Genomic DNA, 20,005 nt, shown 5'->3' with positions numbered 1-20,005 from the left:
ATCTCAAATAACTTTGAATTAAAAAGACAATCGTTATATCATCTTATGTCTCCAAATAGATAAGATAAGATAAATATTTGAGGAATGCACTGCGACCTTAGGTCTATTGTGCCCTCTCCTAACTCACAGGGACTCGCTTAGCCCCAGCACATTGATGAAGTCCAATATCCTACTGGGTGCTAGTTAAATTAAATTAAAAATTATATGTACATATAAAAAGTTGTATCACTTCAAGATATCGCATTTAGATACATTTGCACATTCTTAAAAATTATTAAACATAACATATACAATTGGGATAATTAATTTGTACTTAGTTCAATCATTGCCAGTCTTTCCTTTTGCTCTAACTCCAATTCTTTTCATTCCAAAATATTTATTTAACTTTTCTCTGTCCACTTCTAGCTTTAACTTTTCCAAATTTAACTTTTCTTTTTCAATTTCTATTCGTTGCTCACTTGTGTCGTGTTTCATCTTCTTTTGTATATCTTTAAGTTCACTAAGAATATTCTTTGGAGCACGTTTTTTCACTTTTCGAGGAAACGACGGAGTGGTAGGAGGAACTGTTGCATAACTCTGCACCTGACATGTTGTCTGTTCTGCTTTGTCGTTAAGTGAACCGATGGTTACGCAGATGATTGTGATTGATTCTCGGCTGGGAATTTCCACTATCTCTACAAGGTCATGCAAAATCGCTGCTGTATTGTGACACTTCGGGGTTGTACGTCTCTACAACACAGTTGGCTTCGGAAGTAATTACTCCGAAATAGAACCGAAACCCGTTCATAATTCGGACACATTGTGAAAGTTTTTTATTAAAAAACCCAAAAGCTGCATTTACCTTTTATTGAGAAAACTTCACCATCGCAACGTTTATTCCAGCACCTGTCGATTTGCTCAAGCCTTTATTATACATCTGCTTCCCAGTACCGGACCTTGCAGTGCAAACATGTCCGTAGTTTTTTTTCGCATCGATATTCGTTGATTCAATAATTTTTGGTAGTACAGTTGGGCGTTTGGTTCTATAAAAGACGTATTTTAAAGTGCGTTAGTTAAAGCTAATTGTATAAAGAAATACCTCAATTTCCACATTTTCTAGTAAATATCAGTAAATAGAACAATTGGTTTTCAATCCTCACTCCATTTTTTTTTTTTTTGAGGCTTGCCTACTGCATATATTCCTTTTGAGGTTCCACTGAAAAATAAGTCTTTACGAAATAAAAAGCAACTATTTGCTAAAGAGTGTAATTACTTTTGCAAAATTTTTCCTAATTCACGAAGTGAGCCACAAATTTATTTTTCCGTTTAAAAAATGTATAAAGCCACGAACAACAAACAAACAACATCTGATATGATATTACGAGTAAACGAAAAACAATTTCTGAAGCATGCCAGATGGATAGTTCGTTACTCGGTAGAACGATAGTCTGTTAATTTTACGAAAACAAGTAAGTAAGAAGGGCTAAGTTTCGGGTGTTCCTTGTCAATGAACATTTTATACTCTCGCATGATAAAGTGATAATCGAGATTTCATTATCCGTCATTACCTATCATCATTGGTTCCTAAATGTACATATACATACTCGTATTATACAGACGAGGCATCAGATGAATTCAAAATAGCGTTATATTGGAAGAAGGCAAGTGGTTGTGAGGGGGGCACGGCTGTGGTTGTGTGAATCAGGGTGTTAAAAAAATATTATACCGAATTTCATTGAAATCGGTTGAGTAGTTCCTGAGATATGGTTTTTGGGACCATAAGTAGGCGACGCCACACCCATTTTCAATTTTTAAAAAAATCCTGGTGCAGCTTCCTTCTGCCATTTCTTCCGGTAAAATTTAGTGTTTCTGGACATTTTTTGTTAGTCGGTTAACGCACTTTTAGTGATTCTCAACATAACCTTTGTATGGGAGGTGGGCGTGGTTATTATCCGATTTCTTCCATTTTTGAAACTGTATATGGAAATGCCTGAAGTAAACGACTTTGACTGTGGTTGACATAGCTATAGTAGTTTCCGAGAATGATATGTACATAAAACTTAGTAGGGAGCCGGGCCACGCCAATTTTTCCAAAAAATTAGGTCCAAATATGCCCCTCCCCAATGCGATCCTTTGTGCCAATTTCACTTTAATATCTTTATTTATGGCTTGCTATGACACTTTATAAGTTTTCGGTTTCCGCCATTGTGTGGTGCGTGCCAGTGGGGCCGATTTTGCCCATCTTCGAACTTAATTTCTTATGGAGCCAAGAAATACGTGTACCAAGTTCATCATGATGTCTCAATTTGTACTCAAGTTACAGCTTGCACGGACGGACGGGACGACGGACGGACAGACAGACAACCGCATTTCAACTCTACTCGTCACACTGATCACTTTGGTATATATAATATAACCCTATATCTGACTCTTTTAGTTTTAGGACTTACAAACAAACGTTATGTGAACAACACTGTAATGCTCTCCTTAGTAACTTTGTTGCAAGAGTATAAAAACTACAGAATAAGGACGAACGAATTAACCTTTATATCTTTCTTTTACATCTATCACTTTATTAAGATTTTACTTATGCACATATATATCTTAAAGTCCTCATAATTTCACTTTACTTCAAATAAAACTCTCGCCTCCCGTTTTAGTGTCTTTCCATTGGCATTCTGCGGTAGGCGATCGATGAAAATTACTCCAGCATGCAGTTGCTTATAATCAACTGGTAAGCGTTTTCTGACATGATCCTTTACTTGCTCTATCGTAAGTTCGGCACCTTGGCGCAGCACCACTATTGCACCGGCCGCATCTCCATGCCTCTCGTCATACACACCAACCACACACACATCCTGCACCTCCGGCAATTCGTTGATCACCTGCTCTATTTCGGCTGGCCAATATTGCATACCGTCATATTTAATTATATCCTTTTTGCGATCGACTATATAAAGCAAATGATTGTCATCGAAATAACCGAGATCGCCAGTACGTAACCAGCCATCTGAATCTTGTACACGTCTCGTCTCAATAGGATTACCATAATATCCACTCCAAATATGTCCAGTATTAACTAAAATCTCACCGATTTCGTTCGGTGGCAAATTATTACCTTCATCGTCAACAATACGCGCCTTAGTGCCAGAAGCTAATTTTCCTACAGCGGTGGGATATTTTTTATCCGAATTCAATGATATAAAGCCAGCCTCGGTACAGCCATAACCATTAATTACTTTGCCGTTTTCAAGTAAACTCCTCAGCTTTTCTAAAGTCGATTGACTAATGCAGCTACCCCCAACTAAGAAAGACCGAATGGAGCGCAAGTTATCTATGGTGGCTTCTGGGCAAGCGACCAAAGCGGAAACATGACCGGGTGCACCAAATACGTAAGTTATTTTGTATTTCTTCACCAGCGCAATCATATATTCGGGGGAGTAGGGCTTATTGGTAATTACACGTTTACAACTCTTGGTCGTAGAGAGTAAAGTGAAGACAACACCTGATACCCAGTCCAAACTGCTGTTCGAGAAGATGACATCTTCGCTGGTTACGCATCTAAAGAAATAATATTGTAACGTTATTATGCATCTGTATATACTTAGACTATTTTCTTAAGTACTTGGACTTACAATTCATCAATGTTCAGCATATGCTTTGACACACATACACACTTGGGAACACCCGTTGTGCCGGATGAACAAAGTATTGCTACTGTCTGCTCACCACCCAACACGAAGGGCTCAGGCCTGTAAAGAGTTATAAGTCAGACAGGTCTTAAGTTAAACTTGGAATTTCAATCTGCACTTACTTATAAAGATCTTCATTTGGCATGGGACTCAACAGGTCTTCAACTGTGCTAACACCCTCAATATGTTCGGTAAGCGTATAGAATAATGGATTCAACGAACTAGTGGCTTCATGAAATTTCTCATAACATTCGCCATCGCAAAATATTATTTTCGGTTTGGTGATTTGGAAGACGTGACGGATTGTGTCTGTAAGCAATAAATATGTAGAAATATAAGATTAGTCTAACGAAAGCGCAAAACTCTGCCGCTACCTTTATCCAAACCCGGGTTTACGGCATGGAAGGGCGTACAGTTCATAAAGCAGCCGACCGCAACCGAGCTTGTATAAGTGCTGTTTTTTGCCACAATTCCGATGACATCATCGTGTCGTAAACCCATTTTCTTGAAATGTAACGCCAGACGTGTAGACCAGGTTAGCAGTTCACGATTGGTAACTTCGCGGCCATCAATATCCGACACCTTAAGAAATAAAAGGATTACCAACAGATCTGTATTGCTAACCGAAGTTAGTACGAGGTTATTAATTTTGTCGTTCTTCATGCATGCTTGATTCGTTGAAAACTTTCATCCGAAAAGGGACTATATGACAGCTATAAATAGCCGGTTGGTGGAAGGGTCTACTGTCAGGAGCTGTCTTCAACTCCAATTTCAGACTGCAGCCATTAAGGTAACAGTACATTTACTGCTCTGGCGCGCAGACTCCTTTAGCTGTGACTATCCGCTCAGATAGCAAAGCGGCAAGACTAGCTTTGGACTTGTTAACAGTACGTTCAATGCTTGTCAAAGAGTACTTAACCTCGCTATCAATAACATCGAGTGCCTTTGTGATAAGTCTGATATGGCTGCCAGTTCAAGGAAAGGCACCTTATAATCGCAAAAGATCTAGTGATCTCTTTGCCCGCTCCCTAGTTTTGGGGGTTTTAGTGGGTCATTCCTCTATTGGCGTCCACACAGTAGGGCTGGGAATTACACCAGACGCCATCTGCAGAAGCTGTTTGAAAGAAGGTGAGGTGGAAACAACTCAACATTTCCTTCATGACTGCCCCGCCTTTGGGAGCTCAAGACTTAAGTAATTGACAACATCTCACCGAACTGGCGGGAACGAAAATCAAACGCCTGTGCAAATTTGTATTGACTACTAAACGTTTTGCTAATTTGTAGTTCGAACACAGGAGGTCATTTTTTCTATGGCCTCACAAAGGACTATATATAGTAGTTCACATGCGATCTTTGATCAGCCATTGAACATAACCAATAAAGATAAATATAAACAATAAATCAAGGCTATTTTCGTAATAAAAAAATAATAACCTGTTATTTTTAAGTTATTTTGTTTAGTCAGCTCCTGAAAACCAATAATTATTATCGATATATATCATATATCAATACAAATAACCAATAAATATCCGGACATAGCCCGAATACTTTGTACGACCTCTATTTGATTCTAAATTGCTGATCCAAGATTATTTACAAAACGAGCATTAAACAAGGAGCTCCTTAGAGGATTGTCTTTTCTCATTTTTTAATAAATATTTATATTTGAAATAATGGTGTACGAAACTTTCGACAACGTCTTATACAACTGATAGATAGACAATTTTTTAAGTCAATGACGTTGAAATTCCCATAACAATTTACACCTAATTGCGGAAACACTCACAGGATCTCCAAAAGCGGTCAAATACGAAACTGGACGCAACCTTATGAGGTAGTTCATAACTAAATAGGTCGTACGTAGATCAGTTGTCATTACCAATAACTCTTCCTGTAAAGTTTTGGAATCAGAACAGCAAATATTGCGAAATAAAACAATTTGTTTCTTCGTGAAGTTTAAATAGTTCGTTCATAGTCGTGTTTTGCATATAGCGCCAGGTTATACACACTCCAAGGCGTTAATCACCATCCATACCTATTTAGCAAACACATCTTTTCCATTCCTGCTCCCCAACTCCACCAAAACTGCTAATTTCATCAACCAACCAACCAAGTCTTCTAATTCCAACGACTAAACGAGGACAGAGAGAGACACCACGTAAAAATGAAACGAAATTTGTATAGCTGATTAAACCGTGATCTCATCCTTATCATTAACCAAAGGATCAGTTCATCAAACTCACACTTATTGTCACACCAAAATATTTTGAGAACTGAACTCACTTGACAAACTTTGCTTGGATAATTCTTCAAATTTCTATAAATAATATGTCCCACAGAGCAATTGAAATCGTGATATAACGGTGAGTTCGGACCAGACCACACGTGCTCCTTACTATCGTAAGAACATTCTGAGGACTCCATAATTCAACTACGACAAATTTCTTGCTCCGGCAATGGTAAGCACAAACGATATTAAATTGACTAAATCTCAAACAATTTATTACTTCCTTAAATACTCTCCAAAAGCTAAGAATGCTTAATACGTTGCTTTGCGTTTGTTACCACTAGGCATTTAAGCACTGGTTTGCAACCCACTGCAGATATGAGATAAAGCTTAATTTTTCAAAATCTAACAGCTTCGCACAAAATGAGTGACAAACTAAGTGTGTTTGCTATGCTACGTACGCTTTTTCGCTCTCCATTTAGTCTCAATTCATAAAATATCAAAATGCGCCCCACAAAATGTGGGAGAAGCGCGGCCAAAACCTTCCGTATATTTTGCTATTGTGTAATATCATTTTTGCACTACTGAATTTCTGCTGATAAGCACCACTATTAACATATTTATGGACGCAATTCTTACCTAACTATGTGTTTACCTATATTTATGAAGTTTATAGTTGAGAAAAATATTTATCGCTTAATAAATATTTGAGTTAATTTTCTATATTTTATTAATTTGTCAAGTGCACAGAATAGGAATGTAAATATATTTGCCGAAGTTTTATTGGCACTTTTAAATTTTCTAAATCACCTTGCCTCAGAGGGCTTTGTTCACCTAAGGATTGTTTGTAATATCTAAACCCAGTTAAGAAAGATACAGCGTTATGTATATCAAAGTTACCAGGATGACGAGAAGAATTGAAAAACGTGAAACTGCCTATCCGAGAGCAATAACTTCAGTAAAATTTAAGATTTATATGAAATTTCGTAGACATGTTCCCTATCTCGCGTACTCTTGGTATTGGATTGGGTTATCGATACAATACCATTCTTCTATTAATGATGAATAAAAAGCTATAACTAAGCTACATTTGTAACAGGGCTTCTCGTGAACCCGCTTCCTCAGAGGTACGAGTATAATGCACAAGCACGTACTTCCCTTACAAACAACTAAGGCTAAAACAAACAAGATTTCTAAGAACAAGTCTTTTATGAGGCGGTATTAATACCATATGCAAATAGATGATATCGGATTATAACCATATATAAGGGTTATATTTAAATTATACTTAAATTGCGATGACTCTCTATGAATATGTCATAATCAACTAGTTTCACAGTCAGTCACAGGAGCATGGAAGTAACTTTCAAATTATTTCAAGACATATTCAGTGAAAATGAAGATTTGGTAGAGGATACCATTGACGAGGTGAATGATGATTTGCTCATTACACCAAACTGTCGTAGAGATGTAGAAAATATTGTTCCAAAGTCAATTCACTGGTGCGATGATATTTTAACCACAATGGTTGACAATCGATTCCGTAAAATGCTGCGTGTAGACCGAACTCAATTTACTCACTTATGACCCTTATTGACTATCAAGTGACGAAGTTTTTAAAAAATGTACTGGCAAGCAATTCCTGATTGATATACAGCTAGCTGTCGTTCTATATAGATTGGGCTCTTCTGGAGAAAGAGCATCGATACGAAAAATTACGTAAACTTTTGGGATTGGTGACGGAGGAACGTTAACAAATATTACTCGCAGAGTATTCAAGGCATTTTTAAAACAACTCCATTTATATATATATTGGCCAGATAATACTAAGTGCTCTTTAATAGTACGAGAAACGTTCAACGAACCACCATTTTGTGTAGCTTACGTGGATGGCACTGAAATAAAACTCGCCGAATCCCCAATAAAAAATCATGAAGCGTTCTTTTGCAGAAATCATATATGCAACTAAAGCTCAAATGGTTTGCGACTACAAGCTCAAAATGCACGATGTTGTCGTTGTCTGCAGTTGCTCTACTCACGATGCAAAAATATTTAAAAACTGTTCGCTAAACAAATATCAGCCAAGATTTTTTTCAGGACAGGAGTGGATTGCTGCAGACTCTGCTTACCCCCTCAGTGACATTATTATAACGCCTTACAGAAGCAACTCTCAACAATTTGAACTGCCTAAAAAAAATTCAAGAAACAGTATAGCAAATATCGTGTAAGAATCGAACACGGTTTCGGCTTATTAAAAGAGCGATTTTGCATTCTAAAAGAGCTCAGAATTCGTATTTGAAATAAAAGTAGTCAAAAATACTGTAACGAATGGATACTAGTATACTGCATTCTTCACAATATACTACTTGATATCAGTGAAAATAAGAATTTCAACAAAAGTACAAATGAACCCATTTATGAAGAAGAAGTGGAAGGAACGATCTCAAATAGCTTTGAATTAAAAAGACAATCGTTATATCATCTTATTTGTCCAAATACTGTTTAATTATATTAAAAATTATAATTAAATCAAAACTTTATTTTTCATTTTTATATACTACTAGCTGACCCCGCAGCCGTTGTCCTGTGTGAAATTATGTATTTTGAAATGAAAAGAAGTTTAAATTTATCATTTCATTTTTTTTTTCAATGTAACGCAGCTTTATAAACAACATTTTTTGGTTTCTGTTCCGGTGTACAGAAAAGATGATTTTCCAACTCGTGAGCACGCCACGGCCGTGTGAAAAACATAGCATTTCCTTATTTATGCCGGAATACGTTTGAACTGAAATGGAAAATCGTTAGAACTCAAAGGAATTCGTAGAATCAAGCATTCTCCCCCTTGTATTCGGCGCATGAAGATTGCAAAACATAATAACGACGGATCCTACTTTGAGACGCAAATGATGCGGTGGCATACCAAGCCTGTCCAAAGAATTTAGAAATACCACTGTATAATTCACGGCGTCGTCTTCATTGTCAAGACGATCGATCGATTTGTATGAGCGCAAGTCTCCCGAAATTTGACTTTGAATCTTCCAGTTTAAGTCAACAAACAGCTAACATTGTGAATCATAGTTACGATAATTTAGCCAATGTCCGAACATTTGTGATGAGTTCATCTTTCGTAAATTGATAAACGGCGGATAGAATTGATATCAAACCACCGGAAGTATCAACCGAAATTGAACCACTTCCAATTTTTAGCGAAGACAATGTAAAAATGTCTTTGACAATGTCGATGATTATATCGAAAAGTATGCGAACTTCATTTTCATTCCAGTGATTAACGTGTTCCAGCATTTGTAATTGCTGGCTTACTTCTCCAAAACTTGCACACATCGAACCATTCACAGTAAGCAATGACTCAAATAAAGTTGAACCGCGTACATTAATCAATAGCAACTGAAGGTAGAAACAATCGTCGTTTTTCGGGTGGATTGTGTAAATTCGTCCTAATGCATTAGACACCTGGATGTCAATCTACTGGTTGGCCTTGCTTTCTGCGTAACTATTTCTTCGACGTTGCATTTTATTTATAATATCAAGACATTACCGAATAGAGGAAGTTCTCACAAACGGTTTACTGACGAAAGTTGAGAATAAAGTCGACAATGTTAATTTTGTTGCTGGCGATGTTTCCACTGGCTATACTGTATTTTCTGGGTTGAAATACAATCTTTGGTCGTTCTCCAAATTAACTGCGAGACGCACAACAGTCGGAAAACGTTCATGAATTGCAAAAGTAAATTTCCTACAAAGCGCTTTATTGCCACGTTGCTTCCTTTGGTGACGTGCTTACAAACGTATTTTATCGATTACACCAAACTGCAATACTCAGCATTGATATGAGTTTCAAATGTGATTAGACAATAATGGTGAATATAGTACGATGCCTGTGTTGTCAACTTCGATATTCACTCGTCTAAGTTGAATGCTGAATGTTCTGTTATCTGGCGAGCGACGCCGATAGAGTTGATATCCGTCATTTCCAGTTTGTGTTTCCGAAAGAAAAGCACGTGGATACTGTTTCGCGCATTTATTGTCAGACATACAAACCGAAAAGGGATTGTGGTGTCCGCAAGGTCCATTAACCATATTGGTTTTCATCACTTCATATAATACTGGATCTTTCTCTACATCAGGAATTTCCGGAGAAATGATTTCATCAATTTGATCTGGTGTAACCACCGTCCACCATTCAAAGAAGAATGTGTGCGTACGGCAAACCTCTTTTTTGCAACTCAACAGAGTACATCTAGCATCCGACAGCACCATATATACGTTGCTTCAAGATAAAGGCAATCAAACATCGCAACTGTTGTTTGAAAAGTCGTGCTGTGATGATCGCTTGCTGATTGACCGCGATCCATAATTCCGCACGTATGTCACCGCATCCTGGGAGTACTTCTTGCCTTGCCTTGCCTTGGGCTGCCATACGTTTATTACAAAACGAACGCCGACCGATATTAGGGCGACCTCTTCGTGGCTTCGTAACAAATTTCAATCTGCAATTGACCTCTTTGTGTGAAGCACAAGTACAGTTTTCTCTGAATAATTTTTCTTTTGAATAGCCGGAATAAAAAAGCAAGCGACCGAAATTAAACTATTCAAATAATTTACAAATCAAAATATTGAAAAACAAAACAAACAAAAATTAAAAAAAAAATTGTATGGAAAAAAGTTACTATTTGGAATTATCCAATTTTATCGAGTTTTCATTGTTTTTAATATGTATTCTGCTATTCGGGGTGGAGACAAATCCAACGAATCAATAACCATGAAAATCGGTTCAGCAGATCTCGAGTTATAAGTGTTCGAACAAACCGGTCTTTGTTTTATTTAGATAATTTATTAAATCAAATTGAATTACAATAACTAACGAAAGCCGATAAAAGCTTAAGAAAATGCCGATATTTATGTTACTAAACTCAAGTCACATACATATGTCATTGCATCTTGCGTGGGTTGCCAACTGTGCATATGCATGCAGCTGTCAAAAGTTGATGCACACAACGCCATCTACTGGCAATACAGCATATTTGAAAATTTATTTTCTTCATAATTTTTTTTTCGGAAAATTTTCCAGAATTTTCTCCTTGTTTGGGCGGAGACCTGTCCGAATTGGTGGTAATCACCGAAATCGGTCCAGGCCATTTCCAGTTATAAGCGTAGTAATTAACATCACTTTCTTTTATATATATAGATATGTACATATAAAAAAGTTGTATCACTTCAACATACATTTGTACATTCTTAAAAATTATTAAACATAACATATACAATTGTTATATAATATATTTGTACTTTAGTTCAATCATTGCCAGTCTTTCCTTTTCCTCTAACTCCAATTCTTTTCATTTCAAAATCTTTATTTAACTTTTCTCTGTCCAATTCTAGCTTTAACTTTTCCAAATTTAACTTTTCTTTTTCAATTTCAATATTCTTTGGAGCACGTTTTTTCACTTTTTCGAGGAACGACGGAGTGGTAGGAGGAACTGTTGCTAACTCTGCACCTACTGTTGTCTGTTCTGCTTTGTCGTTAAGTGAACCCGATGGTTACGCCGATGATTGTACTGAGTCGGCTGGAATTTCCACTATCTCTACAAGGTCTGCAAAATCGCTGCAGTATTGTGACACTTCGGGGTTGTACGTCTCTACAACACAATTGGCTTCGGAATTACTCCCAAATAGAACCGAAACCCGTTCATAATTCGGACACATTTGTGAAAGTTTTTTATTAAAAAACCAAAAGCCGCATTTACCTTTTATTGAGGAAACTTCATCGCCAACGTTTATTCCAGCACCTGTCGATTTGCTCAGCTTTATTATACATCTGCTTCCAGTACCGGACCTTGCAGCGCAACATGTCCGTAGTCGCATCGATATTCGCTGATTCAATTAATTTTTGGTAGTACAATTGGGCGTTTGGTTTCTATAAAAGACGTATTAAAGTGTTTAGTTAACCTTTAACTGCTGACAAGCGGTCTCACAGGCCGAGCGGAGTCAATGAAACATCATTTCACCCTCGAGTTCAGTTGTGTCCACGCCGTACAGTGGGACAGTTGCGTCGTATTATCTCATATCGATAAGTTACATCGCCATAAACTTCGGCATGGGCCTCTCAGACCGTACGTCACCAGTTGTGTAACTTTTTAATATAATTTTTCTTTATTGTTTTTTCGTATTTTCACGGTTATTACTAGCAATGAGTGATTCCAAACCTCCTAAAAAGAAGAGTAAGGAGTTAGGAGTTAAAAATGTAGTGTCGAACAGTGTGATTGAAGTTTATTTGGCTCAGGAAGATTTAAGTGGATCAGAAGCTGAAAGTGCTTCTGAAGATGAAAAACTAATTCAAGGGAATCAGCAGTCAGAAAGTGACAGTAATAGTGAACCGTTATCAAGATTTGTTAGATGTTTCTTTGGTAAAAATCGTTTTAAATGGGCAAAAAATTCGCCAAACAGAGGTGCACGAACAAGCCAGCATAACATTATAGCTCGTGTGCCGGAATCGAGGTTGAATGTACACGACGAAAGAGACCCCTTTTCACTGTGGAAGAAAATAATGAGTCCGGATATCTTAAAAGAAATATTGAAGTGGACAAATGAGAAAATTCGTGAACTCACACAGAGTTTATAATACCCACATTCCACGCGATATACGCGTCAACTTAGCGCGTATTTTGGGTTCTGATTTGCCACCAGAACCACAAAACTCCGAGGATATACCAAAATCATGGAAAACCTGTGCCAGTTGTCCTCCTAAGTTAAATCGCAAGTATAATTACCAATGCCATGTATCCTTGCAGTGCGCTAAACAATTATGCCCTGACTGCCAATAAAAATTACCAAAGATTGACCATTGCCAGTTTTTAAAATTATATTTGTGATTACATATTTTATTTTATTTTTGTTAATAAATATACCTTAACTATAATGATAAATAGTATTTTTGTTATAATATGTTGATTTAATTTTTTTTGAGCGTGATTATTGATCTTATCTCTGGATTTTTGATTTTAGTTCCTACATAGATTGTATTAGAAAGATAATAATTAAAAATCACATTTAGAGTCTATTGAGTAGTTTTATTTTATTCTTTTATGTATTCATTTAATGATTTGAAAGACTGCAGTATGCTATAGACAATGTAAAGCAGCGGCCTCTTAGGCCGCTCGTCACCAGTTAAGTTACACAAAATCCATGTCACCAGTCAAAGGTTAAAGCTAATTGTATAAAGAACTACCTCAATTTCCACATTTTCTAGTAAATATTCTAGAAACAAATGGTTTTCCTCCTCACTCCATTTTTTTTAGGCTTTGCCCTCCTGCGTATTTCCTTTTGAGGTTCCACTGAAAATAAGTCTTTAACGAAATAAAAAGCAATTATTTGTTAAAGATGTACTTACTTTTGCAAAATTTTTCCTAATTCACGAAGTGAGCACCAAATTTATTTTTCCGTTAAAAATGTATAAAGCAACGATCAACAAACAAACATCTGATGTGATATTACCGAGTAACGAAACAATTATCAAACTTGAGAGATGGATAGTTCGTTACTCGGTAGAACGATAGTCTGTTAATTTTACGAAAACAAGTAAGGAAGGGCTAAGTTCGGATGTCACCGAACATTTTATACTCTCGCATGATAAAGTGATAATCGAGATTTCATTATCCGTCATTTACCTATCATCATTGGTTCCTAATGTATATACATACTCGTATTATACAGAGAAGGCATCAGATGGAATTCAAAATAACGTTATATTGAAAGAAGGCGTGGTTGTAAACCACGGCGTGATTGTGAATCAGGGTGTTAAGAAAATATTATATACCGAATTTCATTGAAATCGGTTGAGTAGTTCCTGAGATATGGTTTTTGGTCCATAAGTAAGCGACGCCACGCCCATTTTCAATTTTTGGAAAAAGCCTGGGTGCAGCTTTCCTCTGCCATTTCTTCCGTAAAATTTATTGTTTCTGACATTTTTTGTTAGTCGGTTAACGCACTTTTAGTGATTTTAAACATAACCTTTGTATGGGAGGTAGGCGTGGTTATTATCCGATTTCTTCCATTTTTAAACTGTATAGGGAAATGCCATTTACTTCAGGCCGTTTACTTCAGGCTTAGAGGTTGGTTGACATAGCTATAGTAGTTTCCGAGATATGTACAAAAAACTTATTAGGGAGCCGGACCACGCCCAATTTTTCAAAAAAATTACGTCCAAATATGCCCCTCCCCAATGCGATCCTTTGTGCCAAATTTCACTTTAATATCTTTATTTATAGCTTAGTTATGACACTTTATAAGTTTTCGGTTTCCGCCATTTTGTGGGCGTGGCAGTGGGCCGATTTTGCCCATCTTCGAACTTAAACCTTCTTATGGAGCCAAGAAATACATGTTCCAAGTTTCATCATGATGTCTCAATTTTTACTCAAGTTACAGCTTGCACGGACGGACGGACGGACGGACAGACAGACATCTGGATTTCAACTCTACTCGTCACCCTGATCACTTTGGTATATATAACCCTATATCTGACTCTTTTAGTTTTAGGACTTACAAACAACCGTTATGTGAACAAAACTATATTACCCTCCTTAGCAACATTGTTGCGAGAGTATAAAAACTACCGAATAAGGACGAACGAATTAACAAGGCTGGTCTGAATAACCCTTATATATTTTCTTTTACATCTATAACTTTATTAAAATTTTACTTATGCACATATATGTATATCTTAAAGTCCTCATAATTTCACTTTACTTCAAATAAAACTCTCGCCTCTCGTTTTAGTGTCTTTCCATTGGCATTTTGCGGTAGGCGATTGATGAAAATTACTCCAGCATGCAGTTGCTTGTGATCTAATGGTAAGCGTTTTCTGACATGATCCTTTACTTGCTCTATCGTAAGTTCGGCACCTTGGCGAAGCACCACTATTGCACCGGCCGCATCTCCATGCCTCTCGTCATGCACACCAACCACACACACATCTTCCACCTCCGGCAATTCGTTGATCACCTGCTCTATTTCGGCTGGCCAATATTGCATACCGTCGTATTTGATTATATCCTTTTTGCGATCGACTATATAAAGCATATTCTTATCATCGAAATAGCTGAGATCCCCTGTATGTAACCAGCCATCCGAATCTTGAAAACGTTTCGTTTCAATTGGATTACCATAATATCCACTCCAAGCATGCCCAGTATTCACCAAAAGCTCACCTACTTTGTTCGGTGGTAAATTATTACCTTCTTCGTCTACAATACGCGCCTTTACGCCAGAAACTAGTTTTCCTACAGAGGTGGGATATTTATCATCCGAGTTCAACGATAAAAAGCCCGACTCGGTCATGGCATAAGCAAAAATTACTTTGCCGTTTTCCAGTAAACTCCTCAGCTTTTCTAAAGTCGATTGACTAATGCAGCCACCCCCAACTAGAAAAGACCGAATGGAGCGCAAGTTATCTATGGTGGCTGCTGAGCAAGCGACCAAAGCGGAAACATGACGTGGTGCAGCAAGAGCGTAAGTGATTTTGTATTTCTTCACCAGCGTTATCATATATTCGGGGGAGTAGGGCTTATTGGTAATTAAACGTTTACAACTCTTGGTCGCAGAGAGTAAGGTGAAGAAAACACCAGATATCCAATCCAAACTGCTGTTCGAGAAGATGACATCTTCGCTGGTTACGCATCTAAAGAAATAATGTTGTACCGTTATTCTACACATATTCAAAGACAAATATTTTCTTAGGGACTTAGACTTACAATGGATCAATGTTCAGAATATGCTTTGACACACACACACACTTGGGAACACCCGTTGTGCCGGATGAACAAAGTATTGCTACTGTCTGCTCACCACCCAGCATGAAAGGCTCAGGCCTGTAAAGAGTTATAAGTAAGACAGGTCTTAAGTTAAACTTGGAATTTCAATCTGTACTTACTTATAAAGATCTTCATTTGGCATGGGACTCAACAGGTCTTCAACCGTGCCAACTCCCTCAATATGGTCGGTAAACGTATAGAATAATGGATTCAACGAACTGGTGGCTTCATGTAATTTCTCATAATATTCGCCATCGCAAAATATTATTTTCGGTTTGGTTATTTGAAAGACGTGACGGATTGTATCTGTAATTAGTAAATATGTAGAACTACATTCTTATTCTAATGCAACTGTAAAGCTTTTCCGTTACCTTTATCCAAACCCGAGTTTACGGCATGGAATGGCGTACAGTTCATAAAGCAGCCGACCGCAACCGAGCTTGTATAGGTGCTGTTTTTTGCCACAATGCCGATGACATCATCGTGTCGTAGACCCATTTTCTTAAAATGTAGCGCCAGACGTGTAGACCAGGTTAGCAGTTCACGATTGGTAACTTCGCGGCCATCAATATCCGACACCTTAAAGAATAAAAGGATTAGGCTCAAACCACGTCAAGTGATTCAGAAAAATTTCCCAAAATCACCGATTTTGAAAATGAGCAGTTCGTTAGAAGAGGGACCAGACACATACCCCTTGATATAAATATTTCGTCAAAATTATTATTTTTTGTTAAAATTATTGAAGGTTCAACTTTAGAGGACCATAAAGTTGTAAAACAATTTTTTCAAAAACTACAGGAGATGAATCGATGAAATTTTGTGAATGTCGTGCTATATTATAAATATTTTTTTCATGGTCATTTTGTTTAAATAATAATATTTTACATAATTTTTTGTTAAACAATTGAAATTTATAAGTGTTCTTCACGCTAAAAACAAATGAAAAGTATGTGACACACCGGGGAAAATATTCACCTTTAATAATCTGCAAAAAAATTTTTGTTCATTCAAACCATTTCAAAGATATTGAATTTTTTGTCCCCCTACCGCTCTTAAAACGTATGACACATTCATTCGTCTACGTCAATTGAAAGCAAAGGCGATCTACAAGGCGCCGGTCGGAATACATAACCGCCTCGAAGTCAAGTCCAGCCTGAAGGAAGGAGAGGTGAAACAGCAGCGTATGCTATTCGTATTGAAGAACACATTTCTGGAAAGAAGGGTCGCTCAACGGACAATGAAGTTAAGGCACCCTCGAAAAAGAAGAAATGCAAAGACGTAGCCGGGAAGCTAGACGTCAAGCACTCGGACAACAAACCGACAACATCCAAGGCAGCGGCAGCCAGGGAGATTGCGAAGTAGCACTTGACCGTCGCGCTCATAGATCGCAGTATCGCGCTAGGACAAATGTCAAAGTAGTGGTGGAAAATTGTGGAAATGAAGTTTTGGAAGCCCTCTTCACGAGAATGGACGCCGAACCGAACGTCAAACCGTCGAGTGAAGTAGAAAACGATCTCGGAATAGAAGAGATCATGTCTACTTCACTTGTCCTACAAGAGGTGGAGGTGGGAGCAAACCCCAGTCATTCAGCCTGATGGTCCTGAACCAAGAGCTGAAGGTACTCCAGGTGAATCTCCACACGAGTAAAATCGCCTCGGCCTTTCTCAGTCCAAAGAAGTGCGGCTACGACATGGCTTTAGTCAAAGAACATTGGTTTGCATCGGCTTAATGTAATCGCTGGGCTGAAGTCACAATATTATACGACATACACCCCAAACGTAATTAACAAGCTACTTAAGATCAGCAATATTGGTTAAGAAAAATCAATATTTTCCCATATTGATTACAGTCTTTCCACAGATGACCTGACGGATGAGGCGGTGTCCCACGCTGCGCTCAAGCACAAAACGAACGCAAAGTATGAAAATGCTTCAACTGGGCCAAGCTAGCAGAAAGCGAGGAATGTTGAAACGAATATAAAGATCTTTTAAGGTACTACAAGAAGTTGGTGCGCAGGGCAAAGCGATAATCCAAGAAAAAACTTTTGTAGTGGATTTGGAAAGACCAGAAGGTGGCCAGACTTAGGAAACTATTATCCAAAAGCTCCGCCTCGTCCGGTCTAATTCGCAAAAGTGGCAAAGAGTGGGGACAACTGCCAGAACTCTTGGAAGACCTAGTCAGTGTGCACTTTTCAGTCTATAAGGACGCATTAAGTTCTAGCTGCGAAAGGAGTATTGCAGTAAAGGGTTCCCGAACAGATCTTTGCGCTTATTCGACCCATGTGTAACACTCATGGAGAGAGGCTGAGATAGTTTTGATTTCGAAGTAAGGTAGGAATAACCACACCTACTTAAAAGAGTTTAGGCCGTAAACGTCAACAACTTTGGGAAAGTCACGCATTTTCTATTCGACCTCGACAAAAGCATGGTAAATAAAATCAAAAGCCGATAGAACGGGCTACCATGGTGCATAACTGCAAAAACCATTTCCAAAACAGTGGATCCGAAGTACACAGCATTCTTATTGGCACTTGATAGAAGAGACTTTAGGAGCATGATGGGAATACTAACTGGTCACTATCAGGTGGCGCCACACGCCTGCGTGATAGGGCTGACAGATCGAGAAGACGCCAAACGCAGGTATCCTAAACCATGACTACTCCTATTGGACTTGGTATCGCAAAGTACCAACCTGGTCTATGCCTGGCTTATTGGCCTACCAGTTTAATCTAACCTATTCTACCCCATATTTCATGCTGACAACAACGACTCCCAAACTTCATCCAATCCTCATATGAGAAGCTCCAGGCAACTAAATTGAAACATTACATCTATCAATTAAATTATTGCTTCGGCTAGCATAATTAAGATACCTGTCGTCTTCTGAAAACCTCACATAATGGTAATTGGGTAAAAATTTTACCACAATAGTTATAATCATTCCTAGGTCCAGTCCAGACTGAGGAAATTCCAGAAAATAATCTTATGATTCCAAGAGACCTAAATTAGCATTCGCCTTTTAGAAGTTCAGTATCAATAGCCAATAAATTTCCGGACATACCACGAATACTTTGTGAGACCTCTATTCCAAGTTAAACTGCTGAGCATTAACAAGGAGCTCCTTAGAGGATTGTCCCTTCCGATTTCAAACTTAATTTGTAGATGGGCAGTAATGGTGTACAAAATTTTCGGCAACGTTTTTATACAGCTGAAAGGTAGAAAATTTGTGTAAGCCAATGGCATTAAAATTCCCGTAACAATTCACACTACTCCAATATAATCTACTGTCTTTAATAGCGCAACACCGCTATGATCTCCAAAGGTAGTCGAATACGAAACTGGACTCACACCTGATGAGGTAGTACATAACTAAATAGGTCCTAAGTAGAAAGAATCAGAATGCGAAATAAGACATTTTGTTTCCTCGTGAAGTTTAATTAATACTTCTACAGTCCTGTTTTGGATATAGCACCAGATTATACAGTACTACATCTGCTTCATACAATAGATCACTCCAAATCGTTAATCACAGTGTTGCATGTCCACCCATACCTATTAAGCAAATACATCTTTTCCATTCCAACACCCCAACTCCACCTAAACAGCAAATTTCATCAACCAACTGATGAAGTCTTCTAAATCCAACCACTAAACAAATACAGAGAACGACACCACGCAAAAATAAGCCGAAATTCCTATTGCTGATTAAACCGTTATCTCATCATTATCGTTAAACATATTTTCAATTCATAAAAATACGTATTTAGTGCACACCAAAACATTTTTAGAACTGCACTCACTTGACAAATTTTGTTTGGATAATTCTTCAAATTTCTATAAATAATATGTCCCACAGAGCAATTGGAATCGTGAAATAACGGTGAGTTCGGCCCAGACCACACGCGCTCCTTATTATCGTAAGAACACTCTGAGGACTCCATAATTTAAAACGACTAATTTCTTGCTCCGGCAATTGCAAGCACAAACGATATTAAATTAACTAAATTGTAAACAATTTGCTACTTCCTTAAATACTATCCAAAAGCTAAGAATGCTTAATAATTTGCTTTGAGTTTGTTACTACTAAGCACTTATGCACTGGTTTGCAGCCCACCGGAGATATGAGATAAAGCTTAATTTTTCAGAAACTAACAGCTTCTAGTCGCATGATTGACACACAAAATGTTTCCGAAATGCTTTACATGATTTTTCGCTCTTCATTTAGTCTCAATTCATAAAAATAGCATAATGCGCCCCACAAAATATGAGAGATGCGCGGCC

General features: G+C 37.7%; 2 protein-coding genes across 16 annotated transcripts in view; both read right to left on the bottom strand.

The window, feature by feature from the left end:
• Positions 1-20,005, bottom strand: part of LOC105223067 (uncharacterized) — a 54,354-nt gene that overhangs the window by 21,319 nt on the left and 13,030 nt on the right. For 3 of the 15 annotated variants that reach the window (XM_049450800.1, XM_049450808.1, XM_049450801.1), the window contains one exon: positions 2,532-2,764. The exons of 4 other annotated variants lie outside the window; for them this stretch is intronic. In XM_049450800.1, the coding sequence (XP_049306757.1) occupies positions 2,601-2,764 (164 nt within the window). In that variant the 3' untranslated portion in view covers positions 2,532-2,600. Of the gene's footprint in view, positions 1-2,531; positions 3,541-3,614; positions 3,732-3,793; positions 3,981-4,045; positions 4,254-5,954; positions 6,163-20,005 lie in introns of those variants that run through there. 8 more of the 15 variants (XM_049450806.1, XM_049450807.1, XM_049450803.1 and 5 more) reach the window with 6 other exon arrangements.
• Positions 8,382-19,732, bottom strand: LOC125777019 (uncharacterized). The gene is made up of 6 exons (XM_049450813.1): positions 19,525-19,732; positions 16,097-16,304; positions 15,845-16,031; positions 15,666-15,782; positions 13,145-15,592; positions 8,382-11,833 (listed from the first exon to the last, which is right to left on the bottom strand). The coding sequence occupies exons 1-5, from the start codon at positions 19,663-19,665 to the stop codon at positions 14,653-14,655; spliced, it is 1,593 nt and encodes a 530-aa protein (XP_049306770.1). The 5' UTR covers positions 19,666-19,732; the 3' UTR covers positions 8,382-11,833; positions 13,145-14,652.

This window comes from Bactrocera dorsalis, chromosome 3 (genome assembly GCF_023373825.1).
Source record: "Bactrocera dorsalis isolate Fly_Bdor chromosome 3, ASM2337382v1, whole genome shotgun sequence".
NCBI classification, from domain to species: domain Eukaryota; kingdom Metazoa; phylum Arthropoda; class Insecta; order Diptera; family Tephritidae; genus Bactrocera; species Bactrocera dorsalis.
This window is presented reverse-complemented; position numbering and strand designations above follow the sequence as displayed.

Bases quoted from the DNA above. Each gene is read 5' to 3' on its own strand.
- LOC125777019 (XM_049450813.1), bottom strand. From the start codon at position 19,665: ATGGAGTCCTCAGAGTGTTCTTACGATAATAAGGAGCGCGTGTGGTCT. The intron at 16,032-16,096 runs GTAACGGAAAAG...TACTAATTACAG, and splicing joins AAACTCGGGTTTGGATAAAG to ATACAATCCGTCACGTCTTT. The intron at 15,783-15,844 runs GTAAGTACAGAT...AACTCTTTACAG, and splicing joins CCAAATGAAGATCTTTATAA to GCCTGAGCCTTTCATGCTGG.